The sequence below is a fragment of the Protopterus annectens genome, chromosome 4.part0, assembly GCF_019279795.1.
Source record: "Protopterus annectens isolate FY-2018-M chromosome 4.part0, PAN1.0, whole genome shotgun sequence".
NCBI classification, from domain to species: Eukaryota; Metazoa; Chordata; order Ceratodontiformes; family Protopteridae; genus Protopterus; species Protopterus annectens.
In genome coordinates, this window is record NC_056733.1 from 211,426,629 (window position 1) to 211,444,332 (window position 17,704).

The 17,704-nt window shown below is 42.7% G+C and overlaps 1 protein-coding gene across 2 annotated transcripts in view; it reads left to right on the forward strand.

Moving 5' to 3' along the window:
• The first annotated feature begins 9,292 nt into the window (after positions 1-9,292).
• Positions 9,293-17,704, forward strand: part of DCXR (dicarbonyl and L-xylulose reductase) — a 513,647-nt gene continuing 505,235 nt past the window's right edge. Inside the window, exon 1 of one of the 2 annotated variants that reach the window (XR_006364447.1) lies at positions 9,293-9,440. Coding sequence is in view for 1 of the 2 variants with exons in the window: in XM_044068213.1 (XP_043924148.1) it covers positions 9,389-9,440 (52 nt within the window). In the remaining variant the exon portion in view is untranslated. The remainder of the gene's footprint in view (positions 9,441-17,704) is intronic. The other variant, XM_044068213.1, reaches the window with a different exon arrangement.

Here is a 17,704-nt window from a genome sequence, read left to right on the forward strand (position 1 = left end):
TTTTCACTGCCAGGTGGCTAGCCCTGCTACAGTTGTTCCTTCTTGCCTACCATTAAAAAAAAAGAAGTCATTGTATAGCTCAACCTCTTATACCCAGAATCAGAAACACAACCAAAAATAATCGGGGATAAAGATGCCAAATGGCTATATGGCCCAGCTGGCTACAAGGCACAGGGTTTGATTCTGACCTCCGGTTATTGGCTAGACTTAAAAGTGGCCTTTCAGGGAAGTTAACCTAGAATTCCCCTATGTTGGGAGTTGGCATAATGTTTAAGGTGTTTACCTCACAAACAAGAGGTACACAGTTTGATTCTCACCAAGGGAAATTGGCTAGGCTTACAATAACCCACAAAGACATCTAGCTTAGTACAAAATTATGAAATCAGGTGCACATTTTAAATATTGATATTACTGATTTAGTAAGTTGATAATTCAAGAGAACTTGAACTAACATGAAGATTAAGAAGTAAATATAAAAAAACTTGTTCTTATATAGTATAATCCTACTTCTTACTAAAACTTCAACATATTTTAGGCGGGTTAGATCACAACTTTGACCACAAATCAGGGACACTAGAGAGATACAAATCCATATCTTCCCAGTAAAAAGGTGCCCCTTTCACACTTAAACCTCTGTGTGATTTTCACATAAAGGGCATCTTAGTATACTATTTCTGTAATAACTTGCAAACACAAGTCAGTTCTACTTGGTTTAATTTCTCCAAATCTTTTGAGTTTCTAATATCATGAAGGGAACTGACCTCATTCAATCTTTGATGTTAGCGAGATGTGCTCTTCACAGCACCTGCAATGTGCTCAGAATTGCCTCTTTCTGAAATTCATATGCAGGGACCGTGTTAGCATTTAGTATCACCCTGTCACTGCCACCCTTCCTAAGCAAACTTTTAGTAGTAGTATGCACAGAGTGACCTGTAGCTACAATACTCTTAGATTACAACAAGCCTGTGTACCACACTATATTGGCTTATCTCACAGAGAAACATGCACAATTACTGGCACATTTAGTTACAACCTTTTCATCCAATTATGGCTTAAACAAAAATTATGACTAAAGAAAGAAATTCAGTGTTGCTGTTCAATGTTAGTTTTCCTTGCATCTTTTCAATATACCTTACCTACCAAGACAGCACACAAGACAGTAATAACCATTTAGAAAATCACTCAGTTAAGCCGGGGCCCCCAAAAGCTATAGGGTTATAGATGCTGTATGATGCAGTTTAGAGTATTTTCCTAGCCTTTTAATCCAACAGTGACCTAAACCATTGTGATTAAGAAAAGAGTTTTAGTCTAATTGTTTTCTTTCAAGGCAGACATAAATTGTACCCAAGGCTTAATGTTCAAAGCTGACAAAATAGTAGCTTACAATAAATAAGCCAATTGTTTTGAGGATACACAGATCCTATCTGGGAATACGTCCTGCCTCCCTAACCTGCCAAAAAACACAGTCACTGCCTGTACATCTTTCTGATCTTAGACTGGGATGAAAGCTGAGGTTCAAAAGGCCTAATCAGGTATATCAAGTGACTGCTATCATACATAGCATGCCTCTTCACTCCTCACCCCTAACCTAAGTGCCAGATGTGTGATTGTGAGGAAAGTGAAAAAATAATGATTATAGTAAAGCACTCCACTTTATTGCTCCTAGACAGCACGCAGCCCCTATATAAGCTATGGTAGCCTTCTTTGTACACCTCTGTGGTCTGTGAGAAAAGTAAAAGAAACAATGACCATACTGTCCCCAGCCCAAACACAAGCTATAATGACCTCCTGTGCACACCTCTAAGATTTGATTGTAATGAAAATTAAAGAAGTAATGGCCACGCAATCCCTAGCCCCCACATAACCATCAACAACCTTCTGTACACACACAGCTTAGCAGGGCTGGCTTTAGAAAGGTGGGGTTGAGGTCAGAAACCACCACTAAGTCCAAATCAAAATCTATTCATACAGTCTGGGTTGTGGGGGCCAGCAGACTCCCAGAAAATCTCTGTCTGAATGTTTTGTGATATACTGCATGCCTTGCTTTTGAAATATAAATTACTTGTTAACTGCATTTTACTGATACCCAAAAGAGTAATGTATGTGTTGTGGCATTATTGGGCATGTGCACAGATAGAAATCAGTGATTTATTTACAGATACAAACAAACATAAGTCATACAAACACTAATTTTATACCTATGTCAGCAAACAGCAATACATTGTGCAACACTTGCACTGCCACACCAGATCAGTGACTGTTGTTTAGCAGTCATCAAACAGCAATGGGGTAAGTCACTTTTATTTACCTTATTGAGAGTAGTGCATAAGTGTCACTGACCCTAATTTCACAGACTGTCTCAGATTTTGCCTCATAATTTTCCTCTGTCCCTTGTAAAAATGTGATTTGCTGATAATTCAGGATTATAGGCAATCAATAAATCTAGACGTCAGAGTTTCATAATTCCTAGTGTCCAAAAAATGCATATTGATATAAATATGTTATCTTATTAACTTTGTAAGTGAATTAGAGTAATATTTAAAATGTATTCCTGATTTTGAGCCTTTCTGCTGCTATTATTTTTGGCTTTGCCCAGAATTATTGAGCAAAGAAGTTGAGAGTAATAGAATCTGGTGTTCTGCCAGTATTTATAAAACTACCCGAAAGAGATAAAGTACAGTTTTGTACCTACCATAAATGTAGATGTTCGAAGATCCACATTGCTGCAGTCCTAACACTTGGGGTAGTCCGCTGTCCCAGTCGGCCCGAATACCAAAGTATAAGGCTGACGTTGGTCAAGGCGCATTTGTCTGACATCAGGACGTCAGGGTACAAATGCGCATGACCGACGTCATATCCTCAGTCTTTTCTTGCCCCAGATGTCAGAAGACCCTAAAAAGATAAGGCCAAAACCAAAAAACACCAAACACTCCTGTACCTAATATATGTACAATATGTACAAATTTACAAAAATAGAACCCCACCCACACAACCACCCCTAAACACAGAGGGGAAGGAGGGAGGGTAAATTGGACTGCAGCAATGTGGATCTTCGAACATCTACATTTATGGTAGGTACAAAACTGTACTATGTTCTTCATCTCACATTGCTGCAGTCCTAACACTTGGGTAGAATCCCAAAGCAGAGGTAAGGGAGGATGGCTAAACTATAATGAAGCAGGAGCTGCCAAAATGCCCTGCAACACAGCAGTGGCAAAACCAGCCCTGGATTTAGAATAGAGAGGAAGGTGGTAATGCTTGGAGAAAGTATGCACTGAACTCCAAGTAGCTGCCTCCAAAATATCCTTAGTTGCCACCCCTTAGAAATGCTGTTGAAGTGGCAGTAGCCCTCGTGGAATGAGGCCTAATCCCAGCTGGAATCTCCTTGCCATGATGGGAATAACAGAATGCAATGCAAAACCCAATCCACTTAGATATAGTTTGTTTTGACACAGGCTTGCCCTGGGAACTCAAAGCAAAAGAAACAAACAACTGCTGAGACTGCCTAAAATCCCTAGTCCTGCTTAAATAATAACGCAACTGCCTGTGTACATCTAAAGTGTGCAAAATCTTTTCCCCCTTATTTTGGGGATTTGCATAAAAAGTAGGCAAATGAATAGTTTGGTTTAAAGCCACACTAGAAACCACCTTAGGCATAAATGAAGGATTAGTACGTAATGATACCCTATCCTTATGAAAAATCAAAAAGGCTCAACCGCCATAAGGGCCTGCAATTCAGAAACCCTTCTTGCAGAAGTAATGGCCAACAAAAAAGCAGTCTTCCATGACAAGTATTTCAATTCAGCAGTAGCCGGAGGCTCAAAAGGTTGTAGAGTAAGTTTCTCCAACACAAAATTGAGGTCCCAAGCAGGAGTAGGAGCTCTACGTGGGGTCTTATATTCTTTGCCCCTCTAAGAAATTGCTTGAACAAAGGATGAGAAAACAATGGTGGGTCACAATCATAGTGAGCTGAAATTGCTGCAGCATGAATCTTAATGGAAGAGAAAGACAAACCTTTGTCCAATAACTCAGTAAGATATTGAAGAGCCACACTCAAATTAGGCTCAGAAACATCCAAATCCTTTGCTGCACTCCAAAATAAAAATCTCTTCCATTTTTCTGCATACACTTTACGTGTACTAGGCCTTCTGGCTTCCATAATCACATTCAAAACTTGTTGAGGAAGTTGAGACCTGCTGTGGTTCAAAACAGAATATGCCAGGCTGTTAGATGAAGAGAGTGAAGCTTGACATTGAGGAGATGACCGTTCCTCTGAGACAAAAGGTGTGGAATTAAAGGTAAAGGCCATGGAGGCTTCCTTACCAGATTCCTCAGTAATGGGTACCAGTGTTGCCGAGGCCAATCTGGAGCTATCAAAATCATCCTTGGCTTGTCTTGTCTGACCTTTAGGAGTACCTTTGGGAGGAGAGGCAGAGGTGGAAAGGCATACACATGAAGATTTTCCCAACTGAGCGAAAGAGCATCCACTTTCCAAGCTGTGTGATGAAACCTTTCGTGCAAAACTTTGGCAGCTGGTGGTTTAGTGGAGAAGCGAACAGATCTATGTCTGGAGTTCCCCAGGACACTGTCAATTGTCGAAATACATGAAGATCCAGTTTCCACTCATGGGGATCCATGATTTGCCTGCTTAACACATCTGCTAAGGAGTTCTGTGCTCCTGGCAGAAACCTTGCCTGTAGATTTAGCTGCAAGCTGAGCGCAGTCTCCCACAAAATCATTGCTTGCCTGCATAGAGGATAAGAATGTGTTCCCCTTGCTTGTTGATGTACCACATGACAGTAGTGTTGTCTGTTAGAATCAACACCTGCCCTGGAAGAAGTAACTCCTTGAAAGCCATTAATGCAAACTGGACTGCTAACATCTCCTTCATGTTGATATGTAGATGCTGTAGTCTGGCAGGCCACTTGTCTTGTATCCACTTTCCATTCAGATGAGCTCCCAAGCTATGTCTGAGGCATCTGTCGTTAGAATCTGACTCGCCTCTGGCCGGGTCACAGAGAGTCCCTTGTTTAGGTGACATTCCTGAGCCCACCACAAAAATTCCTTTTGAATGCAAGGTATTATTGGAATGACAGTGTCCAAATCCTGGCAGTGCTGTGTCCATACATTTTTAGATACCATTGCAGCTTCCTCATATGCAGTTTGGCATTGGGAAGCACCAGAATACAAGATGCCATGAACCCTAATGCTTGAAGGACTGTCCTTGCAGTCAGCACGGACTGATGAGATAGTTGATGGAAGTAAAGGGATAGACTCTTTTGTTTGTCCGGGGTTAAAAGGCCATCTGAGCTGCTGTATTCAGTCTCACACCCAGAAAGCACATGTCTTGAGAGGGTACTAGACTGGACTTTATTTCGTTCACAGAATACCCCAGGCATCTTAGCACTGCTATCACATATTCCAGATGCTGAAGAAGCTCGTCCTTTTCTTGAGCCAGAATCAGACAGTCGTCCAAGTAAGGATAGATTTGTATTCCTTTTAGCCTGGAAAAAGCAACAACTGGAGCCAGAACTTTTGTGAATACTCTGGGCAGTAGATAAGCCAAAGGGCAATGCAGAGAACTGATAATGTGAATTTCCAGCTCGGAAACGCAGATACTTCCTGCAACTGAGTCTGATAGGCACATGAAGGTAAGCCTCCTTGAGATCTAAAGTTACCATCCAGTGATCTTTGCCCAGCAGAGGTAAAAGCTGTTGTAACGTCAACATTTTGAACTTGGGAATGTCCAAATAAGTGTTGAGGATAGACAAATCCAAAATTGGTCTCCACGTGTTCCCCTTTTTTGGTACTAGGAACAGGCGAGAATAAAATCCTAGGCCCCTTTCTGGCACAGGAACCGGCTGAATGGCCCCTATCTGGAGCAACAGAGAAATTTGCTTGTGAGCCTCTTTTCTTTGTATAGGAGGAATGTCTGGCATGCCTTTGAATGGAGGCAAGGTATGGAAATAAAACCTGTAACCGTGGTGAACGATATCCAATACCCATCTGTCTTGGGTAATAACACTCCAATTTTCTTTGAAAAGTGCCAGCCTTCCTCCCAAAGGTGCTGCCAGACAAGAAGGCTCTGGCAGATGAAAAGGCAAGTCATTGGGTCTGCTTACGAAAGGACTGACCCCTGCCCTCACCAGAAGACTGGGCAGGCGAACTGCCTGTTCTAGGCCTAAAAGAACCTTGAGCTCTGGCCCTACCATGTCTAGATCTACCCCTAGACTGAGAATCATAAGAAGGATAAGTCCACCCCTTAGTAGGCCAATTTCTACTAAACTTTGGAGGCTGAACCTGCAAAAAATCTTTAACAGTCTGCATAGACTTAGCCTTGTCCTCCATTTTCTTTAAAACTGTTTCCACAGGCGCACCAAACAACACATCAGATTGTAAAGGAGCATCTAAAATCCTTGTCTTTACATGTTCAGCTAAATTCTGATCCCTCAGCCAGGCGTGCCTGCGAAGAACAGAACCAGTGGCTGCCACCCTCGAAGAGGCCTGTACAGCATCAAAACCACATTGCAAGGAATGCTTACCCACCTGTTCAGAAACATGAACCAAATCCTGCAACTCTTTACACTCAATACCTTCCGCCAGAGCATCTACCTTAGACTTCAATTGTGAAAGGAGATAATTTTGGTATTTCAACATGTGAAACTGGCAATTCAAAGCCCTCATGGCTAAAGTGGAAGAAGTATACACCTTTTTCCCCCATCTATCCAAAGCCCTTGCCTCTTTATCAGAAGGAACAGGATTTTTAACAACAGAAGCCTTAACCCCTTTAGGGCCCTGAGAAACAGTTTCTGGGTCTGCCCTAGGACTACTTATGAGCTTCAGGCACTCTATAATACCTGTCCGGTTTAACTGGGGCAGGAGGCAAAGAATCAGGGTTCAGGGAAGCCTCTGCAAAAACATCCTCTACCACATTCAGAACAGGAGGTATAGCTAAAGGCCTATGCTGGGGTAGAAACAAATATTCCCTAAGCCTTTTCCTAGAATCAGAGAAATCTTGACCTTCCCATTTAAAATGCTCCCTCATGGAATGAAGAGTCTCTGAAAAAGAAAAATCCTCAGGAGGAGAAGCCGAAGGTGTAGAGTCATCTACATCAGAATCAGAATAAGGAGGATACTCCTGCAAGTCTTCAGCCGAAGACTCAGAAGCCTCCGAACACTGCTCAAAACTCTCAAGCTCAGGTTCCACCCTAGGCCTCTTATCAGGGGGGGGTAAAGAACCTCTAATCATAGTAATCAAATCTTCTGCCATTTTAAGCATATGTTTCTTAGGCAGAGACCCTGAAGAACTAGGGGAGACCCCACTGAAGTTAACCCTGGCCGGCCTCTAGAAGGAGCCTTGGAAACAGAAGGGGAGGGCCTAACCACCTTAGGAAGGGAAGGGAGAACAGCTACCTGAGAAGCCCCTTCAGCCTGGCCTACCTCCTGAGAGGACACATCTTGTAACAGTAAAGTCTCTCCCTGAGAATCCAAAGGAACTTCTGGTAGAACCACCGGCTCCACCGAGCCCTCTAAAGAACCGTCGTCCGGGACAGGCGGTTCTTCTACCCTAGGCTTCGCTGCTTTGTCTTTGCGCTTTTTAGACGAAGCGGGCGTCGGAGCAACCGACGGCATGTTGTAATTACAACGCTTCCCAAAAACTAACCTGGCACAATCTAATCTTCTCTTAATAGTGCGTTTGTTAAATCTAGCACAAGAGCGACAGCCAACAACGTCGTGCTCAGGCCCTAAGCAAGGTATACACAATGTATGGTAATCTCTATGAGGTATCTGTTTCCCACAAGAAATACAGTTATTCACTTTTTCTGACATCCGGTTAAATACTGAGGCAAGAAAAACCAAAATATTCCCAACGGGTACTTAGCCAACTTTGATTCGGTCTGAAACTCCGACTTCAGAAAATTTCAGAACGCCAACCTGCACTCGCAATACTGCTTCTGCATCGGACCATGCGGCAAAAAAGACTGGGGATATGACGTCGGTCATGCGCATTTGTACCCTGACGTCCTGATGTCAGACAAATGCGCCTTGACCGACGTCAGCCTTATACTTTGGTATTCGGGCCGACTGGGACAGCGGACTACCCCAAGTGTTAGGACTGCAGCAATGTGAGATGAAGAACATCCATCCCTGAAGAATGAAAGCAACAGCTCTTCTTGAAATCTAAGGTGTGCACAGAGATCAGTCACTCTGGGCTGCTGATGCAGTGCTTAACTTGCTCATGTTCATACACGGATTATCACCTTTATCTTAACAGGGTAATATCACAGTCCTGCTCAAGTTAAAGAGGGCAGTCAGGAAACTAATACATTTTATCCTTATTTTCCCCAACCAGCAGCTACTACACACTCAGGGATGATTAAGCCCCTTCCCCCCAGCTATTATGGGTATTGCAAATACCTAAAGCTGATTACATTGTTAATTTTAGTGGAAATAATAATGCTCACCAGCAGGATTCAAGTAAGCCAGTCACTATGTCTGTGGTAAAATATTTAATGGAATTGTGAAGCCTGTTACTTTACAAAACACCGTGACTATAATCAGAAATATTTAAATCTCCTTTATAATTCAGAGATATCTAAATAACAGTTATTATTACTCCTCTGGTTTATTAAGGGATTGTTGTATTAGCTTTTGTTGGTTTGATAGACATGTTACAACATATCAAGCTAAGATAACTTGCTGTGGTTTGGTGTGGGGTTGGTGCTGAAAGCTGGCTATGCTCATATGGAGTTACATGTATCGGTAGCAAATGTAAATAAGACTGTGAATACTTTTTAATGGACCCATTGTTCCTACTACTATTGGAACTGTCCAAGTATCCTTTCTTCCACATTGCTCTCGTTTATACGGTATAAATTATACCAACCACATCCAGCAAAGGAACACGAAATAGTCATAGCGCAGTTTCTTGGAGAAAACATTTTCTCCACACCACATCCCTCTCGGTCACGTAAAAAATGACCTTAAAAAGATCAACGGGACAATTCTCCCCCAGGCCCAAACGACAGGGTAGGAACCAAACCACAGTACCATCTTCGCTTCTGATACCAGCCCAACGAGTGCCGTCACTTATGAATTATGCTCAATAATTACAATTTTTAAGACGATGCATTCGGTTAATAGTCACTTCGATCACACAAATTAAGACGTAAAAGTCCCCAAACTGTGCTGAATCAACAGCATTATCCTTTCAACCTACACACACAGCCAGGAAAAGTAAGATTACCCTTACCTACATTGTCAAAGGACTAGCTCCTCCCAGTAGGGGAGGTAGAAGGCGGGCTGTATAGGAAGTCATGTGATCCCGTGAAAGTTTGCTGGAGTCTCGCAGTTCCAGTGTAATGTATTCTTGTCTATTTGGTAAATTATGGAGTTGAGTTTCGTTGGTTATCGAGCCCTGGTTACAGGAGCTGGCAAAGGTATGGCTTTAGTCATGGCAGAACTATACCCCCAAAGCAGATGGCTTTTTGTTTGTAAGATATAGGAAAGACGTATATGGGCACTGAAGAAGTTGTAGCCGCATTTGATTTAATGTTTGCAAGCATAGCTCTTAATTTTTACATGGGTGCCCACTGCCTATATTGTTAATGCAAGGGGTAGTCCTCTCAACTGTTCCTGGCGTTTTATTTAATATTTTGCCTTGGTCCCCTTAAAATGGTGACTTTCTGGTAAATGTCTGAGGATTACAATCAGACAGTAATGCTAGACCTTAAAGTCTCATTAAATTGTTCAAATATGCATGCTGATGCATAACCTGTTTCTCTATTAACGTTTTAAGAGAACTGGAGTAATAATTAAAAAAAAATATCCCTGCTTTTGGGCCTTTGCACCCCTGTTAGTTTTAGCTTTGGCTAAGAGGTGTGGTGTGGCTGTTTTTTTTTTTTTTTTTTTGGGGGGTGGTACTGGACTGTAGTTGTTAGATCAGGGCAGTGGTTTAAGAAGGTTTAATTCAAAACATAAAGAAGTAATGTTGTACCATCAGCAGTTTTGGTAATGATTTAATAAAATGAGAATTGGAATACTGGAAAGAATGATATACAGATGAATGTTACTCTGAGTATGGATGGGATGGAATGAAATGAAACGAAACGCGAGGCTGTAGTCTCTTGATGGAAGAATGGATTGAGGGCTATCTGATAAAGATAAACAGCATTAGTTTGGGGAGTTTAAAGGAATTACCCTGAACAGGATGGATTTGAGTGGGAGAAATAGGGTGTAGGTTCATAGGTTTATACTAGGCTATCTGCCCTAAGGCATTTATAAGCCTAGCCCAAATTTTTGTGGCTTACGCCACCCCTTATATGAAAAAATACTGTGCCCATTAGTTTGTTGTGCCTCTGTCCAGCAGTGACACAGAGATGATTCCCGGGATAAACCTACGATCTCCCATCTACAGGTCAAGATTTCTCTTGAACAGAGCCAGCGAGGTGCTCTGCCTCACATGGATCGGGATTTTATTCCACAGCATAGGGAGTCTCTGAGTGATAAATCTATCCCTCCAGCACGTCCTATTTATATCCGTGCTAAGGTTCAAGTCACTTGCTCTAGTGGTTTTGGTGGATTTGGATTTTTTGAGGTGGAGCATGTCCATTAATTCCGGGTTGGACATGGCCTTGTATGTCAGGCACATGTCACCTCTGAGCAGACGGTATGCAACTGAATAGAGCTGGAGTTTCTTCAATCTGGCAGCATATGACAGATTTTGGAGTCCCTTTATCCTTTTGGTGAGGAACTTTTGGGGTCTCTCCAATTGCTGCAGATGTCGGGTGAGATACATCCCGAATGGGGCATTGTACTCGATCATTGGTCTGATAAGTGAAGAGTACAGGGGAACAATGACCTCACTAGATCTGGATGTGAATCCCTTCATGATCAGGTGGGCAATGTAGAAGGTCTTTCTAACCACTTTAGCAATGTGAGTGTCAAAAGAAAGGCCACTGTCAACCTGGGTCCCCAGGTCCCTGATAACCTCTTCTGTGCTTAGTGGATTGCCACCTATATGGTAGCTTGGGGTTACCTTGTTTTTCCCGAAGGGTATGACTATACATTTTTGGCGTTTAACTTCAGGCCATGGCTCTGGCACCAGCTATCTGTTTCCGTGAGTCCCTTCTGAAGGATATCCGTGTCCGATGCACTTTCCACTATGGCGCCCAGTTTGCAGTCGTCTTCAAACTTTGTCAGCCAAAGTCCTCCCATGTTGGCCTGTACTTCTGAGAAGTAGATGCCGAACAATAGGGGGCCAAGGACCGAGCCCTGTGGGACACTACTTTTGACCGGCTTGGAGTCTGACATAGCACCAGCAACTCTAACCCTGTGGGTTCTGTCCTTAAGCCAGTTTGCAACCCATCTTGTGACATATGGGTTTACATTTAAGCTGGTAAGTTTTTCTACAATACCCGAGTGGGGTATTGTGTCGAAGGCCTTTGCAAGGTCAAGGTAGGCTGTATGGACTGCCTTTCCCTCATCAATGGCCTTGGTGACTGTTTCGAAGAAGTCGACCAAGTTCAAAAGGCATGATCTGCCCTTGACGAAGCCAAACTGGGTCGGGTCCAATGTCTGCAAGTCCCCTATATCTTTGTTTATGAGCTCCATTATGATCCTCTCCATAGCTTTGCAGACTAGACTTGTTAAGCTTATGGGGCGGTAATTACCAGGGTCCGTAGAGGCACCGCCTTTGTGGAGTGGGACCACAGTTGCCGTATGCCACTCCTTGGGCACGTATCCTGTGGTAAGGCTGAGATTAACCAGCTGCCTTATGTGCGGGTTTAATTCCTCATTTAGCTCATGTAGCACACAGCCGGCGACACCATCCGGTCCCATTGATGCTGTGTTTTTAGCTTTAGAGAGCAGCTTTCACCTGCGCATTTGAGATGTCTGGGAGGCTACACTCTGCTGGGATAGTTATCTCTCCTTTTGGGGGGGAGAGGGGGGTGAAGTTTGCACTGAACCTGTCTGCCAGTATGTTGGCAATGTCTGTGGGTTCAGTGATTTTTGTATCATTTTGGACTAATTCTGAGCATATCTGGGAGTTTCCACCCAGGTTCCTAACATAGCTGAAACAGGCCTTATGATTGTCCTTTGAATCCATGGCAATTTTTCTCTCAAAATTGGCTTTAGTTGATTTTATGAGTGCTCGTATTTTTTTACTAATAATGATCAGGGGTGACTTCCCTTTTATGGATTTTGTTCTATCATGTAATAGCTTTCTCCTCTTATTGTAAAGTTTGTTAATGGCTGGGGTCCACCGGACTGGACGTTTGCCCTTTGTGGAAAGAGTCTTGGTTTTATTTGGGATTGCCTGATCCATGCAGTCCTGGAGGAGTTCATAGAAGGCATTTGTAAGGGCTTCCGCAGCTTGGGTTGTGGTTTCCACTGGCTCAGGGGCCTTGAAGGATACCACACCAGTCTTGAGTAGTGTGAAGTTTGCTTTAGAGAAGTTCTTCACTGTGGTCTTTTGTTTGGGGTGGGGGCGGGATGTGGATTTCCAGTGAGATTAGTTTATGATCAGATCTCACCAGTGAGGGATATACTTCCGGTGTGGAGCATTTTGTCCCCATGTTTGTGATAATGAGATCTAGTATATTTTCTCCTCTCGTGGGAACAGTGACTAGCTGTTTCATGGCATTTGAATTTATGAACTCCAGGAACCGTTGGGCTAGAAAGTTAGGGCTTGAGTAATGTTCCCAGTCTATATTCGGGTAGTTGAAGTCACCCAATATGATGGTGTTTGGAGATACATTTATACCCTCCAGTGCCTTCAGGAAGGCTGTGTGGGGTTCCTGAGTTTGAGAGGGTGGCCTGTAGAATGCTACAATTTGTAGAGCAGTTTTGCCTATGGTTAGTTGCACCTGGATGGTTTCTGAAGCTTCGTGCATTGCCACCAACCTGGAGGTGTGGGTATCCTTTATGAATATGGATACATCCCCTCCTTTTGTGGTGTGGTCCGGGTTTTGGGGCCGGAACGCATATGAGGTAAAACCTAATAGTGCCGGGGTGCTCTCAGGAGCCTTGAACCAGGTTTCAGTTACAGCACAGACATCAATGTTCTCCATACTGAGAAGGGCCTCGAGTGCGTGCATTTTGAGATTTAGACTTCTGGCATTGAGCAGCATTACCCTCAGTTTCTTCCCATTTTTGTTTTCTAGGGTGGTAGGTTTCGAATTTGAGCCTTGCCTAAAAAAGGCACTATGGGGGTGGCAAGAGCCTTAGCCAATATCCGGAATCCCAGGGGTGACAGGTGTAAGCCGTCCCTTGCGAAGCAGCGTGGCTTGTCAAGCATGTCATCCCAGGCAGACAGACACTGGATCCCCTTTGAATGACACCAGACATTAAGCCAATTGTTAAAGCTGATTATCTTGTCTCTATATTGTGGCATCATTCTTGGTGAAGGAAGGATACTGCTCAGGGTCAGGGTCATACCTGCCTGGGCTACATAATCAGAGAGCTCCTCTGTCTCTTTTCATGTAGTCCAGGGAGGTATGTCTCAGGTCGTTCACACCAGCATGGACAATGACTGTGTCATATTTGTACTTGCCGTGGCGTGACCAGAGTGCTTGTGTTATGTGGTGGATTCTAGCGCCCGATAGGCAGCTTACTGTGACCCTCTCCTTGTTCAGCCTGGTGAGTGGGACGTCAGTGTGTCTGACTATGGAGTCACCTATGACAAGTATGTTTGGTGTTGTATTTGGCCTTAAGGGCTGTGACTGCTTTGCACACTGCTTTTGTGGTTTATGTGTTGCTTGTGGGGTGTCTTGAGGTAGCAGTTGTTTGGGTGTCTGCTTTGGAGGCCTCTGCTGTTTAGGTAAATTTTTACTCAGAGCCTCCGAGTATGTCTTTGTGTGTTTATGTGTTTGATTCAGTAGTGTGGTAGCATTATGTGAGGCTGGTTTTGTGATGTGTGTAGTTGCCTTCTCCTCCTGTCTGGTCTTGCCAGTCCTGAGTTGAGCGAGCTCAGCCTCCAGTTTGGCTAAATAACTGCATCTCTCGCAAGTATTTGTGTTATGTGGGAGGAGGAGAGGGTTGTCTGTGTACATGAGGCAGTTATAACATTGCCTCAAGATTCCCAGATTCACCAGCTGGACCGGAGAGGCGATTGACAACTGACCTTTGGACATGCTTGAATAATATTGGGAATTCCTTAATAATTGAAAACAAGGGCCAGTGGGGAGTGAGGGTGTAGTGCTTTTAATTTTTAGTGCTGACTTATATAATTGCTATAGTGAGCAAGTGCCAGGTAACTTGAGTGCAATGTGTTACAAGTAACTAAATGCAAAAACAACAAACAGTAACTTTCTTTCAAGTGAAACAAGGAACTAGTACAGTAAGCAATGCAGATATCACTAGTGATCCACAGAAGCTGAGAAGCAGTATTAGGTGGAATTAGCTTCCAGGGAAATAACAAGCAAACAAACAACAAGCATATAAACAAAGCTAGATTCAGCAGGCCTGGATCTAGTCTATGCTAGAGCAAACAAGGTGTACCAATTTCAGTAAGATACAGTTCAAATATTCAGGCACTATAAACCTTTAACCAGAAATTCCCAGCTCAGAAGGGCAGAGTCCAGCCTCTTCTCCCACAAGAGTGCAGACCACGAACCTTCTTAATGTAAAATAACTGGCCTGAAGCCCAAGTGCCTAAACCAGAACTAATACCCTTGGACACTGGTCTCTCAATCAGCAGTTCCCAACTTAGAAGGATGAAAGCTACCTGTCCTGCCACCACAGTGCTTGCCACAAACCTTCCTAATGTAAAACAACTGGTCTGAAGCCCAAGTGCTTAATCCAAAAGACTTAGAATGATAGCTACACTTTAATCAAGTTACAACCAAGCAGTAATAAATACAATTGAATACTTTAGAGAATGTCTGGATTAGTGCTCAAGTTACACAAACAAAGCTAGATCCAGCAGGCCCGAATCCAGTCTATGCCACAGCAAACAAGGCGCACCAACTTCGGTAAGAAGCAGTTCAGATATGAATGCACTATAAGCCTTTAACCAGAAATTCCCAGCTCAGAAGGGCAGAGTCCAGCCTCTCCTCCCACAAGAGTGCAGACCACGAACCCTCTTAATGTAAAATAACTGGCCTGAAAGCCCAAGTGCTTAAACCAGAATTAATGCACTTTTAGAATAACAGACACTGAGCCCTCAATCAGCAGTTCCCAACCTAGAAGGATGTAAGCTACCTGTTCTGCCACAACAGTGCAGACCAGGTATTAGATTTGTTCATTGTTTAGTTAGATTATTTAACTGGGTAGGTAGACTTTTGGTAAAGGGCCCTTTGTAGCTATGACATGGGTTGCAAGACAAACAGCAGTTTGCAGTTAATACAGGTTAACAAATTGCTAAGGCAAATAGCAATTTACACTGTATACACATTTGCAATATATCCATTGAATGTAAACTAAAGTAGTACCAGAGCCACCAAAAGTGTGAAATATAAGAAAGTGTTATTCATGCAGAGAGTAGTTGAACCATGAGTTGCAGTTTCTTGACAGGGTGTGGAAGAAAGAATATACTAGCCATTAAAAAGGATAGGGCGGATGGAGGAAGGGGGGAGGTTATGGAAATAAGGGAAGAAAGCTATTTATTGTAAGTTATTTTTGGACAGATCAGTTACCTTTTACAGCAGACTGAAAAGAAATGATATAAAACTGTACAACATTGTGTGACTTAACTTCATCATTTAGTAGGTTCATAGGTAGGTACTAGGCTATCTGCCCGAGGGCATTTATAAGCCTAGCCAGTGTGTGTTGGCTTTCGCCGCCCCATTGATTATTTAACTGAGCCTCTTGTCAAGCAGAGCCAATGAAGTTATCCCATGGGTGTACTTTCTGTTACCCATCCACTCGTCAAGGCTTCTCTTGAAGAGTGTTAGTGAGGGGCTCTGCCTAATGTAGTTAGGAATTTTGTTCCATAGCATGGGGAGTCTCTGTGACAGGAATCTGTCCCTCCAGCATGTTCTATTTATTGTTGTGGCGAGGTTTATCTCACTAGAGCGCGTGGCTCTCAGTGACTTGGATTTCTTTAGGTGGAGCATGTCCATCAATTCTGAGTTGGACATGGCTTTGTAAGTCAGGCAGAGATCACCTCTGAGTAAGCGATATGCCACTGAGTACAGCCGGAGTTTTTTCAGTCGGGCTGCATAGGACATATGTTTGAGGCCAGTAATCCTCTTGGTGAGGTGCTTTTGTGGTCTTTCAAGCTGTTGGAAGTGTCTTGTGAGGTACATCCCAAATGGGGCATTGTACTCTATGTTGGGACTGATGAGTGACGAGTAGAGGGGCACTATAACCTCTATTTCTAGATGCGAACCGTACGGCATGTCATTATATCTTAAGAAAACATCCCGTCCTTTGTGCAAATGATTTAGAGAGAGAGAGACTTCTGAGGAAAGCAGTCTCTTCAAAAATATGCATATGATGTCTTTATCAGTTTATAGCTCTTGCAGGTTAGTATTTGAACATCTTTAAAGATGGGTGGTAATAATTACATAAATTGCAATAAATACTGAAATTATGTCATAGTTAACAGGTAAATTAGATCAGGCTGAAGAATAGATGGGTAACTAAGAGTTACAGTGCATTGTAAATGTGTTCTGTTGTTGTAGAAATTATGCCTAAAAGCATATTTTTTCAGGATATTGTCATTAGTAGCTCTCTGTCATTGATTTGACACATGTTATTTACTGCAGTACAAAAAACAAACATCTAAAAAAGTAGTATTTTTTTTTTTGTTTAGTTTGACAGTAAAATGACAAAGATCAGATGAATTCACATTAAAGCTGTAATGGAAATGTGTGCCTGAAATATGGCTGTAATAGTGACCCTGTCTGACTGCATTAAGTTATGCACTGTATTTCCTGTGTATTTCCATACAGAAGTATTACTCCAGAAATTACAAGCTTCATCAGAATAATTCAAGGTAATGCCTACTCTTCTAATGCATGTATAGCTCTTCTTTATTTTAACTAAATCTAGTAGCATTTTAATCAACAATGGGTGTCGACTACAAAAGACAACAAAAATGCCCATAGCTGACTGCAGTTGTGTGAAGTTCTTTTATAAAAATTCCTAGCAGTGCTATCTCATCTCCTTTAAGAAGTCACTTCATTAATGAACACTGTACCTCATGGAGTAAGTCTGTTACACAGAAAAAGGTGTACTAAGCCCTGTGTGGTCCATAAAATCTACAATTTTGATGGTCTTATGTCATTGTGTAGCATCGTGCTGTAAGCACAGAGCACTCATAAATGGCACCCCTCCTGGATCATATGCAGTTTGGAAGTGTCACAGCTGTGTTTGTGCTGGTCCCAACTGCATAAGTTATAGGATAGAACCATGTATCTACAACTGATATAGTGCACCTGACTGCACTGTGACCACTTTTGTGTTGATGTCCTGCTCAGCATTCAGTGCAAAAAAAAAAAAACCAAAACAAAAAAAACAAACTTGTTTTTTGCATGATAGGAGAAACCCTACTAGCAACACAGTTCCCTGTGATGAAGGCAAACTTGCTACTACAGCCATACCTGACCCTGCCTACTCTGCACAGCAATACTACTACTTCTTCAGTTATAGATCCCCTCATTAGCATAATATGTTGATGAATTTTGTTCCACTGTCATGCCTAATGAATGGAAATCTTTTATGACGCTCTGTCTGATGTGGCAGAGCACAGCACGGC